We start from the raw sequence: 15443 nt of genomic DNA on the forward strand, positions 1-15443 counted from the left end.
AGGTTTTGAAGGCTCTGCAATCTGCAGGCCTCTCTATCAAGGCATCCAAATGCCAGATAGGGCAGGGAACTGTGGTTTACTTGGGCCACCTTGTAGGTGGAGGCCAAGTTCAGCCACTCCAACCCAAGATCCAGACTATTCTGGACTGGGTAGCTCCAAAAACCCAGACTCAAGTCAGGGCATTCCTTGGCTTGACTGGGTATTACAGGAGGTTTGTGAAGGGATATGGATCCATTGTGACAGCCCTCACTGAACTCACCTCCAAGAAAATGCCCAAGAAAGTGAACTGGACTGTGGAATACCAACAGGCCTTTGACACCCTGAAACAAGCAATGTGCTCAGCACCAGTTCTAAAAGCTCCAGATTATTCTAAGCAGTTCATTGTGCAGACTGATGCCTCTGAACATGGGATAGGGGCAGTTTTGTCCCAAACAAATGATGATGGCCTTGACCAGCCTGTTGCTTTCATTAGCAGGAGGTTACTCCCCAGGGAGCAGCGTTGGAGTGCCATTGAGAGGGAGGCCTTTGCTGTGGTTTGGTCCCTGAAGAAGCTGAGACCATACCTCTTTGGGACTCACTTCCTAGTTCAAACTGACCACAGACCTCTCAAATGGCTGATGCAAATGAAAGGTGAAAATCCTAAACTGTTGAGGTGGTCCATCTCCCTACAGGGAATGGACTTTATAGTGGAACACAGACCTGGGACTGCCCATGCCAATGCAGATGGCCTTTCCAGGTTCTTCCACTTAGAAAATGAAGACTCTCTTGGGAAAGGTTAGTCTCATCCTCTTTCGTTTGGGGGGGGGTTGTGTAAGGAAATGCCTCCTTGGCATGGTTGCCCCCTGACTTTTTGCCTTTGCTGATGCTATGTTTACAATTGAAAGTGTGCTGAGGCCTGCTAACCAGGCCCCAGCACCAGTGTTCTTTCCCTAACCTGTACTTTTGTATCCACAATTGGCAGACCCTGGCATCCAGATAAGTCCCTTGTAACTGGTACTTCTAGTACCAAGGGCCCTGATGCCAAGGAAGGTCTCTAAGGGCTGCAGCATGTCTTATGCCACCCTGGAGACCTCTCACTCAGCACAGACACACTGCTTGCCAGCTTGTGTGTGCTAGTGAGGACAAAACGAGTAAGTCGACATGGCACTCCCCTCAGGGTGCCATGCCAGCCTCTCACTGCCTATGCAGTATAGGTAAGACACCCCTCTAGCAGGCCTTACAGCCCTAAGGCAGGGTGCACTATACCATAGGTGAGGGTACCAGTGCATGAGCATGGTACCCCTACAGTGTCTAAACAAAACCTTAGACATTGTAAGTGCAGGGTAGCCATAAGAGTATATGGTCTGGGAGTCTGTCAAACACGAACTCCACAGCACCATAATGGCTACACTGAAAACTGGGAAGTTTGGTATCAAACTTCTCAGCACAATAAATGCACACTGATGCCAGTGTACATTTTATTGTAAAATACACCACAGAGGGCACCTTAGAGGTGCCCCCTGAAACTTAACCGACTATCTGTATAGGCTGACTAGTTTTAGCAGCCTGCCACAAACCGAGACATGTTGCTGGCCCCATGGGGAGAGTGCCTTTGTCACTCTGAGGCCAGTAACAAAGCCTGCACTGGGTGGAGATGCTAACACCTCCCCCAGGCAGGAATTGTCACACCTGGCGGTGAGCCTCAAAGGCTCACCTCCTTTGTGCCAACCCAGCAGGACACTCCAGCTAGTGGAGTTGCCCGCCCCCTCCGGCCAGGCCCCACTTTTTGGCGGCAAGGCCGGAGAAAATAATGAGAAAAACAAGGAGGAGTCACTGGCCAGTCAGGACAGCCCCTAAGGTGTCCTGAGCTGAAGTGACTCTAACTTTTAGAAATCCTCCATCTTGCAGATGGAGGATTCCCCCAATAGGGTTAGGATTGTGACCCCCTCCCCTTGGGAGGAGGCACAAAGAGGGTGTACCCACCCTCAGGGCTAGTAGCCATTGGCTACTAACCCACCAGACCTAAACACGCCCTTAAATTTAGTATTTAAGGGCTACCCTGAACCCTAGAAAATTAGATTCCTGCAACTACAAGAAGAAGGACTGCCTAGCTGAAAACCCCTGCAGCGGAAGACCAGAAGACGACAACTGCCTTGGCTCCAGAAACTCACCGGCCTGTCTCCTGCCTTCCAAAGATCCTGCTCCAGCGACGCCTTCCCAAGGGACCAGCGACCTCGACATCCTCTGAGGACTGCCCCTGCTTCGAAAAGACAAGAAACTCCCGAGGACAGCGGACCTGCTCCAAGAAAGGCTGCAACTTTGTTTCCAGCAGCCTTGAAAGAACCCTGCAAGCTCCCCGCAAGAAGCGTGAGACTTGCAACACTGCACCCGGCGACCCCGACTCGGCTGGTGGAGATCCAACACCTCAGGAGGGACCCCAGGACTACTCTGATACTGTGAGTACCAAAACCTGTCCCCCCTGAGCCCCCACAGCGCCGCCTGCAGAGGGAATCCCGAGGCTTCCCCTGACCGCGACTCTTTGAATCCAAAGTCCCGACGCCTGGGAGAGACCCTGCACCCGCAGCCCCCAGGACCTGAAGGACCGGACTTTCACTGGAGAAGTGACCCCCAGGAGTCCCTCTCCCTTGCCCAAGTGGAGGTTTCCCCGAGGAACCCCCCCCTTGCCTGCCTGCAGCGCTGAAGAGATCCCGAGATCTCTCCTAGACTAACATTACAAACCCGACGCTTGTTTCTACACTGCACCCGGCCGCCCCCGCGCTGCTGAGGGTGAAATTTCTGTGTGGGCTTGTGTCCCCCCCGGTGCCCTACAAAACCCCCCTGGTCTGCCCTCCGAAGACGCGGGTACTTACCTGCAAGCAGACCGGAACCGGGGCACCCCCTTCTCTCCATTCTAGCCTATGTGTTTTGGGCACCACTTTGAACTCTGCACCTGACCGGCCCTGAGCTGCTGGTGTGGTGACTTTGGGGTTGCTCTGAACCCCCAACGGTGGGCTACCTTGGACCAAGAACTGAACCCTGTAAGTGTCTTACTTACCTGGTAAAACTAACAAAAACTTACCTCCCCCAGGAACTGTGAAAATTGCACTGTGTCCACTTTTGAAACAGCTATTTGTCAATAACTTGAAAAGTATACATGCAATTTTTATGATTTGAAGTTCCTAAAGTACTTACCTGCAATACCTTTCGAATGAGATATTACATGTAGAATTTGAACCTGTGGTTCTTAAAATAAACTAAGAAAAGATATTTTTCTATATAAAAACCTATTGGCTGGATTTGTCTCTGAGTGTGTGTACCTCATTTATTGTCTATGTGTATGTACAACAAATGCTTAACACTACTCCTTGGATAAGCCTACTGCTCGACCACAATACCACAAAATAGAGCATTAGTATTATCTCTTTTTACCACTATTTTACCTCTAAGGGGAACCCTTGGACTCTGTGCATGCTATTCCTTACTTTGAAATAGCACATACAGAGCCAACTTCCTACAAATGCCTTTTGGTCTCTGCGGTGTTTCAAAGGGAAATTAAAAAAAAAATTGGGGACAGGACTCATGTATTGTGTTTGCAGGATAACATACTTATTGTAGGAAAAAGTGTGAATGAGCATGATCTCCTATTCAAGAAGGCTAGGAAAACATGGATTAACCATCAAGAAACAGAAGTGGTGACATATTTAGGGCATGTAATAAACAGCAGTGGAATCAAGCCAAAGAAAAGTATAGTGACGGAGATCGAAAATGCCTCTGAGCTATGCAACAAGGATGAATTGATGTTGTTTCTTGGTCTCGCAGAATACTGCTCAAAATTCGTAAAAACATTTACAGACGTGGTAGAGCCCCTAAGGAAATTAATGACAAAAGGAAAATAATATGTGTGGAATGAAAATTGTAAGAATGCTTTTGAGGTCATAAAAAAGTGTATTGTGCAAGCACCTACACTGGGACATTTTGAATTGACAGCAATAACTTATATTACTACTGATGCTGGTAGTGTAGTGTTAGAAATGGGGTCTTTGGTTGGCAGTAAGGTTACCCCCCTGTCCAAGCAAGGACTCTCACTCTACAGGGAGTGCAGAATTATTAGGCAAGTTGTATTTTTGAGGATTAATTTTATTATTGAACAACAACCATGTTCTCAATGAACCCAAAAAACTCATTAATATCAAAGCTGAATATTTTTGGAAGTAGTTTTTAGTTTGTTTTTAGTTTTAGCTATGTTAGGGGGATATCTGTGTGTGCAGGTGACTATTACTGTGCATAATTATTAGGCAACTTAACAAAAAAAAATATATACCCATTTCAATTATTTATTATTACCATTGAAACCAATATAACAACTCAACATTCACAAATATACATTTCTGACATTCAAAAACAAAACAAAAACAAATCAGTGACCAATATAGCCACCTTTCTTTGCAAGGACACTCAAAAGCCTCCCATCCATGGATTCTGTCAGTGTTTTGATCTGTTCACCATCAACATTGCGTGCAGCAGCAACCACAGCCTCCCAGACACTGTTCAGAGAGGTGTACTGTTTTCCCTCCTTGTAAATCTCACATTTGATGATGGACCACAGGTTCTCAATGGGGTTCAGATCAGGTGAACAAGGAGGCCATGTCATTAGATTTCCTTCTTTTATACCCTTTCTTGCCAGCCACGCTGTGGAGTACTTGGACGCGTGTGATGGAGCATTGTCCTGCATGAAAATCATGTTTTTCTTGAAGGATGCAGACTTCTTCCTGTACCACTGCTTGAAGAAGGTGTCTTCCAGGAACTGGCAGTAGGACTGGGAGTTGAGCTTGACTCCATCCTGTAAGGAAATGCCTCCTTGGCATGGTTGCCCCCTGACTTTTTGCCTTTGCTGATGCTATGTTTACAATTGAAAGTGTGCTGAGGCCTGCTAACCAGGCCCCAGCACCAGTGTTCTTTCCCTAACCTGTACTTTTGTATCCCCAATTGGCAGACCCTGGCATCCAGATAAGTCCCTTGTAACTGGTACTTCTAGTACCAAGGGCCCTGATGCCAAGGAAGGTCTCTAAGGGCTGCAGCATGTCTTATGCCACCCTGGAGACCTCTCACTCAGCACAGACACACTGCTTGCCAGCTTGTGTGTGCTAGTGAGGACAAAACGAGTAAGTCGACATGGCACTCCCCTCAGGGTGCCATGCCAGCCTCTCACTGCCTATGCAGTATAGGTAAGACACCCCTCTAGCAGGCCTTACAGCCCTAAGGCAGGGTGCACTATACCATAGGTGAGGGTACCAGTGCATGAGCATGGTACCCCTACAGTGTCTAAACAAAACCTTAGACATTGTAAGTGCAGGGTAGCCATAAGAGTATATGGTCTGGGAGTTTGTCAAACACGAACTCCACAGCACCATAAGGGCTACACTGAAAACTGGGAAGTTTAGTATCAAACTTCTCAGCACAATAAATGCACACTGATGCCAGTGTACATTTTATTGTAAAATACACCCCAGAGGGCACCTTAGAGGTGCCCCCTGAAACTTAACCAACTGTCTGTGTAGGCTGACTAGTTCCAGCAGCCTGCCACACCAGAGACATGTTGCTGGCCCCATGGGGAGAGTGCCTTTGTCACTCTGAGGCCAGTAACAAAGCCTGCACTGGGTGGAGATGCTAACACCTCCCCCAGGCAGGAGCTGTAACACCTGGCGGTGAGCCTCAAAGGCTCACCCCTTTGTCACAGCCCAGCAGGGCACTCCAGCTTAGTGGAGTTGCCCGCCCCCTCCGGCCACGGCCCCCACTTTTGGCGGCAAGGCTGGAGGGAACAAAGAAAGCAACAAGGAGGAGTCACTGGCCAGTCAGGACAGCCCCTAAGGTGTCCTGAGCTGAGGTGACTCTGACTTTTAGAAATCCTCCATCTTGCAGATGGAGGATTCCCCCAATAGGGTTAGGATTGTGACCCCCTCCCCTTGGGAGGAGGCACAAAGAGGGTGTACCCACCCTCAGGGCTAGTAGCCATTGGCTACTAACCCCCCAGACCTAAACACGCCCTTAAATTTAGTATTTAAGGGCTACCCTGAACCCTAGAAAATCAGATTCCTGCAACTACAAGAAGAAGGACTGCCTAGCTGAAAAACCCCTGCAGAGGAAGACCAGAAGACGACAACTGCCTTGGCTCCAGAAACTCACCGGCCTGTCTCCTGCCTTCCAAAGATCCTGCTCCAGCGACGCCTTCCAAAGGGACCAGCGACCTCGACATCCTCTGAGGACTGCCCCTGCTTCGAAAAGACAAGAAACTCCCGAGGACAGCGGACCTGCTCCAAGAAAAGCTGCAACTTTGTTTCCAGCAGCTTTAAAGAACCCTGCAAGCTCCCCCGCAAGAAGCGTGAGACTTGCAACACTGCACCCGGTGACCCCGACTCGGCTGGTGGCGATCCAACACCTCAGGAGGGACCCCAGGACTACTCTAAGACTGTGAGTACAAAAACCTGTCCCCCCTGAGCCCCCACAGCGCCGCCTGCAGAGGGAATCCCGAGGCTTCCCCTGACCGCGACTCTTTGAATCCTAAGTCCCGACACCTGGGAGAGACCCTGCACCCGCAGCCCCCAGGACCTGAAGGACCGGACTTTCACTGGAGGAGTGACCCCCAGGAGTCCCTCTCCCTTGACCAAGTGGAGGTTTCCCCGAGGAACCCCCCCCTTGCCTGCCTGTAGCGCTGAAGAGATCCCTAGATCTCCCATTGACTACCGTTACAAACCCAACGCTTGTTTCTACACTGCACCCGGCCGCCCCCGCGCTGCTGAGGGTGAAATTTCTGTGTGGGCTTGTGTCCCCCCCGGTGCCCTACAAAACCCCTCTGGTCTGCCCTCCGAAGACACGGGTACTTACCTGCAAGCAGACCGGAACCGGGGCACCCCCTTCTCTCCATTCTAACCTATGTGTTTTGGGCACCACTTTGAACTCTGCACCTGACCGGCCCTGAGCTGCTGGTGTGGTGACTTTGGGGTTGCTCTGAACCCCCAACGGTGGGCTACCTTGGACCAAGAACTAAGCCCTGTAAGTGTCTTACTTACCTGGTTAACCTAACAAATACTTACCTCCCCTAGGAACTGTGAAAATTGCACTGTGTCCACTTTTAAAACAGCTATTTGTGAATAACTTGAAAAGTATACATGCAATTTTGATGATTTGAAGTTCCTAAAGTACTTACCTGCAATACCTTTCGAATGAGATATTACATGTAGAATTTGAACCTGTGGTTCTTAAAATAAACTAAGAAAAGATATTTTTCTATACAAAAACCTATTGGCTGGATTTGTCTCTGAGTGTGTGTACCTCATTTATTGTCTATGTGTATGTACAACAAATGCTTAACACTACTCCTTGGATAAGCCTACTGCTCGACCACACTACCACAAAATAGAGCATTAGTATTATCTCTTTTTACCACTATTTTACCTCTAAGGGGAACCCTTGGACTCTGTGCATGCTATTCCTTACTTTGAAATAGCACATACAGAGCCAACTTCCTACACATCCTCAACCCGAAAAGGCCCCACAAGCTCATCTTTGATGATACCAGCCCAAACCAGTACTCCACCTCCACCTTGCTGGCGTCTGAGTCGGACTGGAGGTCTCTGCCCTTTACCAATCCAGCCACAGGCCCATCCATCTGGCCCATCAAGACTCACTCTCATTTCATCAGTCCATAAAACCTTATAAAAATCAGTCTTGAGATATTTCTTGGCCCAGTCTTGACGTTTCAGCTTGTGTGTCTTGTTCAGTGGTGGTCGTCTTTCAGCCTTTCTTACCTTGGCCATGTCTCTGAGTATTGCACACCTTGTGCTTTTGGGCACTCCAGTGATGTTGCAGCTCTGAAATATGGCCAAACTGGTGGCAAGTGGCATCGTGGCAGCTGCACGCTTGACTTTTCTCAGTTCATGGGCAGTTATTTTGCGCCTTGGTTTTTCCACACGCTTCTTGCGACCCTGTTGACTATTTTGAATGAAACGCTTGATTGTTCGATGATCACGCTTCAGAAGCTTTGCAATTTTAAGAGTGCTGCATCCCTCTGCAAGATATCTCACTATTTTTGACTTTTCTGAGCCTGTCAAGTCCTTCTTTTGACCCATTTTGCCAAAGGAAAGGAAGTTGCCTAATAATTATGCACACCTGATATAGGGTGTTGATGTCATTAGACCACACCCCTTCTCATTACAGAGATGCACATCACCTAATATGCTTAATTGGTAGTAGGCTTTCGAGCCTATACAGCTTGGAGTAAGACAACATGCATAAAGAGGATGATGTGGTCAAAATACACATTTGCCTAATAATTCTGCACTCCCTGTAGTCAGGGTAAAGAAGAATCACCCTTGGTAGCTTGGCACAAGCATGCAGGCTTAACTTCAAAAGCAATGTGTAAAGTATTTGTACCAACACACACAGTAACTCAGTGAAAACACTACAAAATGACACAACACAGGTTTAGAACAATAGGAAATATTTATCTAAACAAAACAAGACCAAAATGACAAAAATCCAACATATACAAGTCAAGCTATGAATTTTCAAAGAATAAGAGTTGTAATCCTTGGAAAACAGTGAGAACACGGTTAGTGCTCAAAAGTACTTAGGTAGTGTCAAAATACCCTAGTAGCAAATACCCTATTCCACATAAAGTAAAAGAAGCTGGATGTAATGTAGTATTTTTGGAGGATGGAGCGACGTGGAGCATGGGGAATGTATACAAGATTAATCATTGATAAACACTTGTATGTTAAAAGAACCTATGGAAAAAAGAACTTGGAACGGACTAAGAAAAGAACTTAATGTGAAAATGTATTTGATTTGAACATTATTATATTCTGATAACGTTTATGTTTCCTTCTTAGCTATTGCTAGTCATTATTGATATGTATGTTTGGTTTATTAGTTTTCTTTTTGAATAATATAAAGGGGAAGATGTGTGAAGATATTTTATGTCAATGGTGTTCAATGACAGTGGGGAATTATTGGAATGTAGTGATGTAAGCATTGAGGTCATATAGAATGGAGAGGGAGAGAAAACTGAAGAGCACAGGAGCTCTGCTGGAGATGTCACATAAAGGAATTTAAGAAAAAGAAAAGAAAAGAACCAAATCGGATGTGTTTGATCCTTACAGATTCCTCCCTATTCTTCTGTTTGATCTGCCCCTGCAGCATGTTGTCTTTACCCTAACTTTTGAATGGCTCAGTTGTATCCTTCCACTGAGGAGATTACGTCACAAATGTTTATTTCATGCGTCATTTCGTATTCAGCACTCCACGCAAATGTATGTCCTGATCCTTCTTCTGTTATGTGTGCACTTGGAACATATGTGCTCTTTCTCTATCTTATCGAACCTCCTCCCATCCTGTCCCTCTTCCTAACCGCTCTCGGAGTACTTAAATGCACTTGACTCCTTAATGTTGTGCCATATGGTGGATAGTGGGATTTGTGATGCCATGGATCTTATTCTGCAGCCCTTTCCTGTGCCTCTTACTGAAGACAGACATGCACTTGACTCCTCTAAGCTGCACAAGACGCCAAATGGTGGGCTTGGAGATTCCCAGAAGGTTGTCTTGCAGCACTTTCTTGTGCCTCTTGGTGTCCCCTTTTCCCAGTCATCAATACCCCTCACAAACCCTCTGGCACCACCCTCTCAGGCTCTATACTCGCTGCCAATAATTATTGCTACATGCTTTAAAACACACAGGCATTGGCAAAGCTAATAGCAGCAGCTGACTATCCTGAATGCCTATTTCTTAAGCGTTTAAAAAAGTCCACCACTTTGCATGATGTGACTTAGCAGCCATATTGAAAGTACAGAAAATATTTTCATACATTTAAGATGGCTGCCATATTGCATGACCCACACAAGATGCAATGCAATATGATATCCTTCCTGAAAGTATGAAACATTATTTTTTATACCTTCAAGATGCCCATTGCTTCGGGTTATATTACATTGCCTTCATATCACTAGGACAGTAAAGGTGGCCTTACACTCAGAAAGGCTCATCTCTAAAACAAGAAACATTAATGACATAACCCTGTATTTACAGGATTTCTAATAACCCTTTGAGAAGGATGAAACTCAAACTGCATGTCTCACCTACAAGATTCTGTATATGAATAATAAAGCTCACAGATCCTGGTTACTGACTATCTCCCAGGTGCAAGGGGGATTAAAAGGTCACAAAAGCTGAAGTTCCTGATAAACGTTTAATCAGGCACTTCAGCAGTAGTGGCATTAGGGATCCAAAGCATTATTGATATGCTTCCACAAAATCTCAAAAACATTTCTGTTTTCAAGCTTTATAATCATCTACTAAGTTCCTCACTTGAAAACACAACTATTGATTTCCTATTTGACGGTGCCATCCACCGTTGCTTTACAACACTTCAACAGGTTATATGTAAAGAGATGGGTTCCGTATATTAATCTATTCAATTCGAAGCACTAAAATACCTAATGGGAAGGAACACAATTACTGAATAAATAAATACTATTCCCCATATGGTTGTATAAATTAATATGTGATACAGCATAGCTAGCTAGCCTCTGAAAGTAATCTGTGTTGATCTCTGTAAAAGGCTTGAATTGTATTGGTTTTAACAATGTTGCCTGCTTAATGGAAATGCATGCAAAAGGAGGCGTAAAGCTTAAAGCTGAATGAATAAATACCTACATAATACATAATTATTGTTAAATCTCTTAGTGCACCTATTTAAATACTTTTTGTATTCCTGCAAACATTTCCTTTAGCAAATTTTCGAATGTTTAACTGTTATTGTTTGAAGCAACAGCAAAACGTAACTTACGCAAAGCGCTAGTGGATGGCCCATCTTGTACCAGTATCCAAAGTGATGCTTATCATACGATGGTACTGTCCTGCCTTTCACATTTGATGTTAAACAAAGCTCTGAAGGAAAAAGGAAATATTTTACAACAAAATAATATGCAAAGCAACCAAAAAGCCTCTGGAAAGGCCCATGCCAATAAGTCTTCTCAATGTGTGTATACATCCATTTTACAATCAAGTAACGAAACCTAGCAAAGAAAAGCCTATCAGCAAAATTCATATTCGACTGCATGCTTCAATTACATTTTAAATGATGTAATCACCTTCATACATTTAAATAAGGCTGCTGGCCTCGGCTATGGCCTGATGGATGCCGAAGGTGGTCAGCACGAGAAGTTGTCATGTGACTGCATGTGGGCTACAGGCTCTTTGTAACAATACAATTATAGTATTTCCATGAAGACAGGATGCAAAATCTTCAACATTGGTTAGGGATGTCCCACTTATCTCTCTCTCATATATAAGGAAACCTATACAATAATACGACCCACCAAAGCTAACGAAAGCAGGAAGCTTGGCTATCCCAAAAAAAGACTGATTCAGAACTTTAACACACAAAAACACCCGCGACATAACACATGGAACTTTAACCATATAACCATGTCTCAGATACTGAAAGATCACACAGACCACACCCTCCTATGGCCAACTCCAGCAACTGGAGTCAGTGACACGCACAGTGGGGGCCACGTCAAGAGAGGCGAATGGGAGTTATCTTTTTAATTTACTTCACCTGCATCAAGTAAACATGAACTTCATCCCTTCCGTGCAGAGCAGCCCTCTAAACATTAGCTAAAACTAGAGGTATTTCTTATTGCACATATTTTATAAGGCAGCCACCATCTACGAGCTACTGACGAATAATGTTCCCTCTGTTGTCCTTCTAAACCCCTGAATGGGCATTCTGGGCCTCTGCGGTCCTGGGAAATCACTGGTGGAAGAGGTACACACTGCTAGCGCACTCTAGCACTTGATGCACTCTGCTAGAAGATGCCATTATCTCTAGAGATCTCTTGCATTGAAAAAGCACTGCTGGAGAAGCTTACGTTACTGGATGTGTCTAGTATTGAGAAGGCAATGTTGTCTAGCACTAAGAAAGCAGGCGTTAACTGCTTAAATGCTCATCACTAACATGGTTCATGCACAGTGCAACATCTGGCGCAATAGTTTTTTTGTGCCTGTTTGTGAACTCAGCGTCTTTTGTGGTACAAATAGTGTGCTTGTTTGTAGAATTTTAGACCGTTCACTACTGCTTCTTGGAATGGAAAATGTGGGAGAAGCATTGTACTATAAGTATAGAAGTATAGAGAGGCATCTCGGTTTGGCCAGAATGGGTACGTGATAACTCTGGAGAATAATAAATACATTTTTATATTGACTTGTTTGTAGTTAAAGGAACGCATCTGAGGATGTGTTTCAATTTGTCTCTTTCAAAAAAGTGTGCCCAAGAGAACATATTGTGACTCAAATTACAAAGCAGAAATGCAAAACAATTATTTTGAGATGCTAGTATTGTGTATGAATAGCATGCTGGGATAGCCTCTGCTCCAATTAGTTAGGTAAGTAGGTCAAGGACTGGTTTAGGGTTTCAGCTTTAGCCTGTCTGACTGTGATGTGGTACAGCCTGCTGAGACTGGTACCTATTTGCTACAAAAGACATGACTGTATCTCGCATCACTAAGTGATCTGGACTCTGGATTTGGCAAGGCTAGGTTGTTAGGTTGCCAAATGACATTTCAACTATGGTAGAAACGTTCATATTATTCTCGTTGTTATTTACATGCATCAGTGCTGTTTTAATAATATTCTGTGTTATTTTACACGTGCTAAGCAACAGGATGAAACTGTTGCACTAAAACACTTTTAATATAGTACAGAACTTGGGTGAAATATTTTAAAGAATGAAACTGGTTTTGAATCACCACTGCATCCCTGACCCCCTTCTTAAGGGACTGTCTGTAACCCAGAAAGCATGGACACCACATCAACTATGTACTGAGTGGCGTTGTGCAGGACTACAACAACCTGTACGTTCATGCTCAAGTGTTGATGCACTGAACTAAGTTCAGGCCCCCGTGTGGGTGTTGGGAGGGGGAGGGCTGGTGACGTCAAGCCCTGCCAACGCCTTAGTTGCTGCAACACAAATATGGGGGACATTTATGGAACCACTGTCATGGTTATACAGAAGCATGATGTACCAAGGTTTCTCTCAGCCAACAAGCTATGAGGTAGTCACACAGACTACAACTCGCACACACAGACAAAGATCCAGCCACACTATAAATACCTACACAAAGCTACACTGCAGCTAAGTTACTTTAAGATAATACATAGATGACATTGGTCACCTATTAAATTAAGTACTGCAGGTCTATGTCCATCATTAGCATGCAGGAAAAGCAGCAGTGCTGAAAGAGATATTGGACATTTATTTTGGGAACATCATGGCTTTCAACAATGTTAGTCAAAAACATGGACCACTATGAAAGTTATTTTAGTGACAGTAACAAGTCTAATGGACTTTTACACAATACATTTAAGATACCATAAATTACACATCATCGCAAAAAGTGGTTCTCAACTTTAATGGTGGTAACTAAACTAGGTATAGGTATAGGTATAGGAAAAGTCAGAGACTCCATTCATATGGCACTTGGTTACAGGATATGTTTAATATGGCTTCTTATGGGAGAAGTATCTATGGAATGAATGATCAGATGAAGGTCTGTGGCAGCTTTACAGGTAGATAATATTATTCAGCAGCCACCAGATGTTACTGTTTTCTCTCTGTTTATTTGGTACTATACCATGGAATAAGAATTGAATGCTGGGTTTCAGGACAAATATGAAAGAACAGGGAGGACTAAGACAGTAGTTGTGATGTGGATTTCAGCCTGTTTTCTAATTATTTTCTTTGTACAATTATTTTCCATATCCTCCATGGGTGTAGGGAATTGCTGATAGTTTCTGTTCCATCTGGACATTCTTTACAAGACTTGGTGATAGGGGTCTAGGTAAAATACGAAGATCAGGGAAAGCAGATTGAGAATTGAAGAGTATATCAATGCAAGACGACTGTGATATGCTTGCAACTTCTTCTTGTATTTGAAACTTTAATAAAGAATGGTTAGTAAAAGGTACAATGTAAATATACCTTTGTATATCCTTTTCGGTACCCGTTGGCAACAGGCACATTGTTTAAGTTAGCTTTTAGTTCTCTTGGAAGAGTCTTGCACTTAATAACTCAGAATCAAGAGGCGGATAGAACTGGGAGTGATTGTTTCAGTGGGCCACAAAATGGGCATTGCAGTTGCAGGACTGGTAGTAAAATTCTAATGTCCACATTTCGATGTCACTGAAGTTACTTTTGAACTCCAAAGTATAGGCAAGGAGGACAAAATTAAACAATCGGATAACTGCTAACGCTGCACAAGAGGAAGCGTCCCTCAGGCAATCTCCATGGAAGGCAACAATGAAAACAAAGAAAATGTAAATAGAGGCTTTTGGACTTGGCCCTCTCTGCAGGGTCACACCCAAAACTTTAGCCTTCTCCATTCCCATTTTGCTGAATAGGACTCTGAGCAATTTATCAATGCTAACCAGTGCTAAAGTGCATGTGCTAATTCCTAAAATTATGTAATATTGGCTTACACCTAAATGGCATATTTGATTTACTTATGAGTCCCTAGTAAAGTGGTATACCATATACACAGGAAAGGTAAATTAAATGCTATTAGTGGGCCTGCAGCACTTACTGTGATACCCACTTAGGCAGCCCCTTAAGACCTGTCTGAGTCCTTCCATTGCAGTCTGTATGTAGTTTTAAACAGTCAATTCAGCTTGACATAATACACTTTTTACTAAGCCTAAAACTCCCTTTCTAACACATATCAGTCACCCATATGGTAGGCCTAAACAACTTTTTGGGTAAGGTACACTGTATTTAAAAAGATGGACATGTACTTTTAAGTTTTAAAATGTACTGATAGTAAAAAAAACTCACACGTTTTATTTTTCACTACTGTGAGGCCTATCTCTGCCATAGGTCAACATTGCGTTACCTCATTATTACATTTAATAAGCGATACCTTTTGTTTAGGAGTAGTTATATCTCATGTTTGGTATCTAAGGAACTGGAATTTAAAATCCTCTTTAATGGTGAAGTTGGATTTTATGTTACAATTTTGAAAATTACTTGTTATTTTTATTTTTTTTATTTTTTAGAAAGTTGCAATTTTTTTGTCTTAACCACTTGGTGCTTGCACTCTGTTTCCGGGGTCACATGACTAGGTGTAGTTGGCAGTTTCAGACAGCCACACAATAGAGGGACTGGATGTTGGCAGGATGGGTCATGAGAGCAGAATGAGGAGGTACAGTTGTGCACAGCCCCACTCGTACTTCAATGATACTGCCACAGTTCACAGACAAAGAAATTCACACTAGCCTATTGTGACTGCAGACAGCCTGGGACCAGGGCAGGGACGCAGGAAATTCCAGACACTCCTCGGAGGGGAAAACACCATAAATTTTTTCCACTTCAAAGCTGGCACAGGTAGAACTAGGACCCTCACACCCACTCTTCA

The 15443-nt window shown here is 44.2% G+C and overlaps 1 protein-coding gene across 2 annotated transcripts in view; it reads right to left on the reverse strand.

Moving 5' to 3' along the window:
* The window catches only part of MAPDA (N6-Methyl-AMP deaminase), a 174565-nt gene that overhangs the window by 16238 nt on the left and 142884 nt on the right, over positions 1 to 15443 (reverse strand). For both annotated transcript variants that reach the window (XM_069222368.1, XM_069222369.1), the window contains one exon: positions 10820 to 10920. In XM_069222368.1, coding sequence (XP_069078469.1) covers positions 10820 to 10920 — 101 coding nt within the window. The remainder of the gene's footprint in view (positions 1 to 10819; positions 10921 to 15443) is intronic.

The sequence above is a fragment of the Pleurodeles waltl genome, chromosome 3_1 (assembly GCF_031143425.1).
Source record: "Pleurodeles waltl isolate 20211129_DDA chromosome 3_1, aPleWal1.hap1.20221129, whole genome shotgun sequence".
In the NCBI taxonomy this organism is placed as follows: domain Eukaryota; kingdom Metazoa; phylum Chordata; class Amphibia; order Caudata; family Salamandridae; genus Pleurodeles; species Pleurodeles waltl.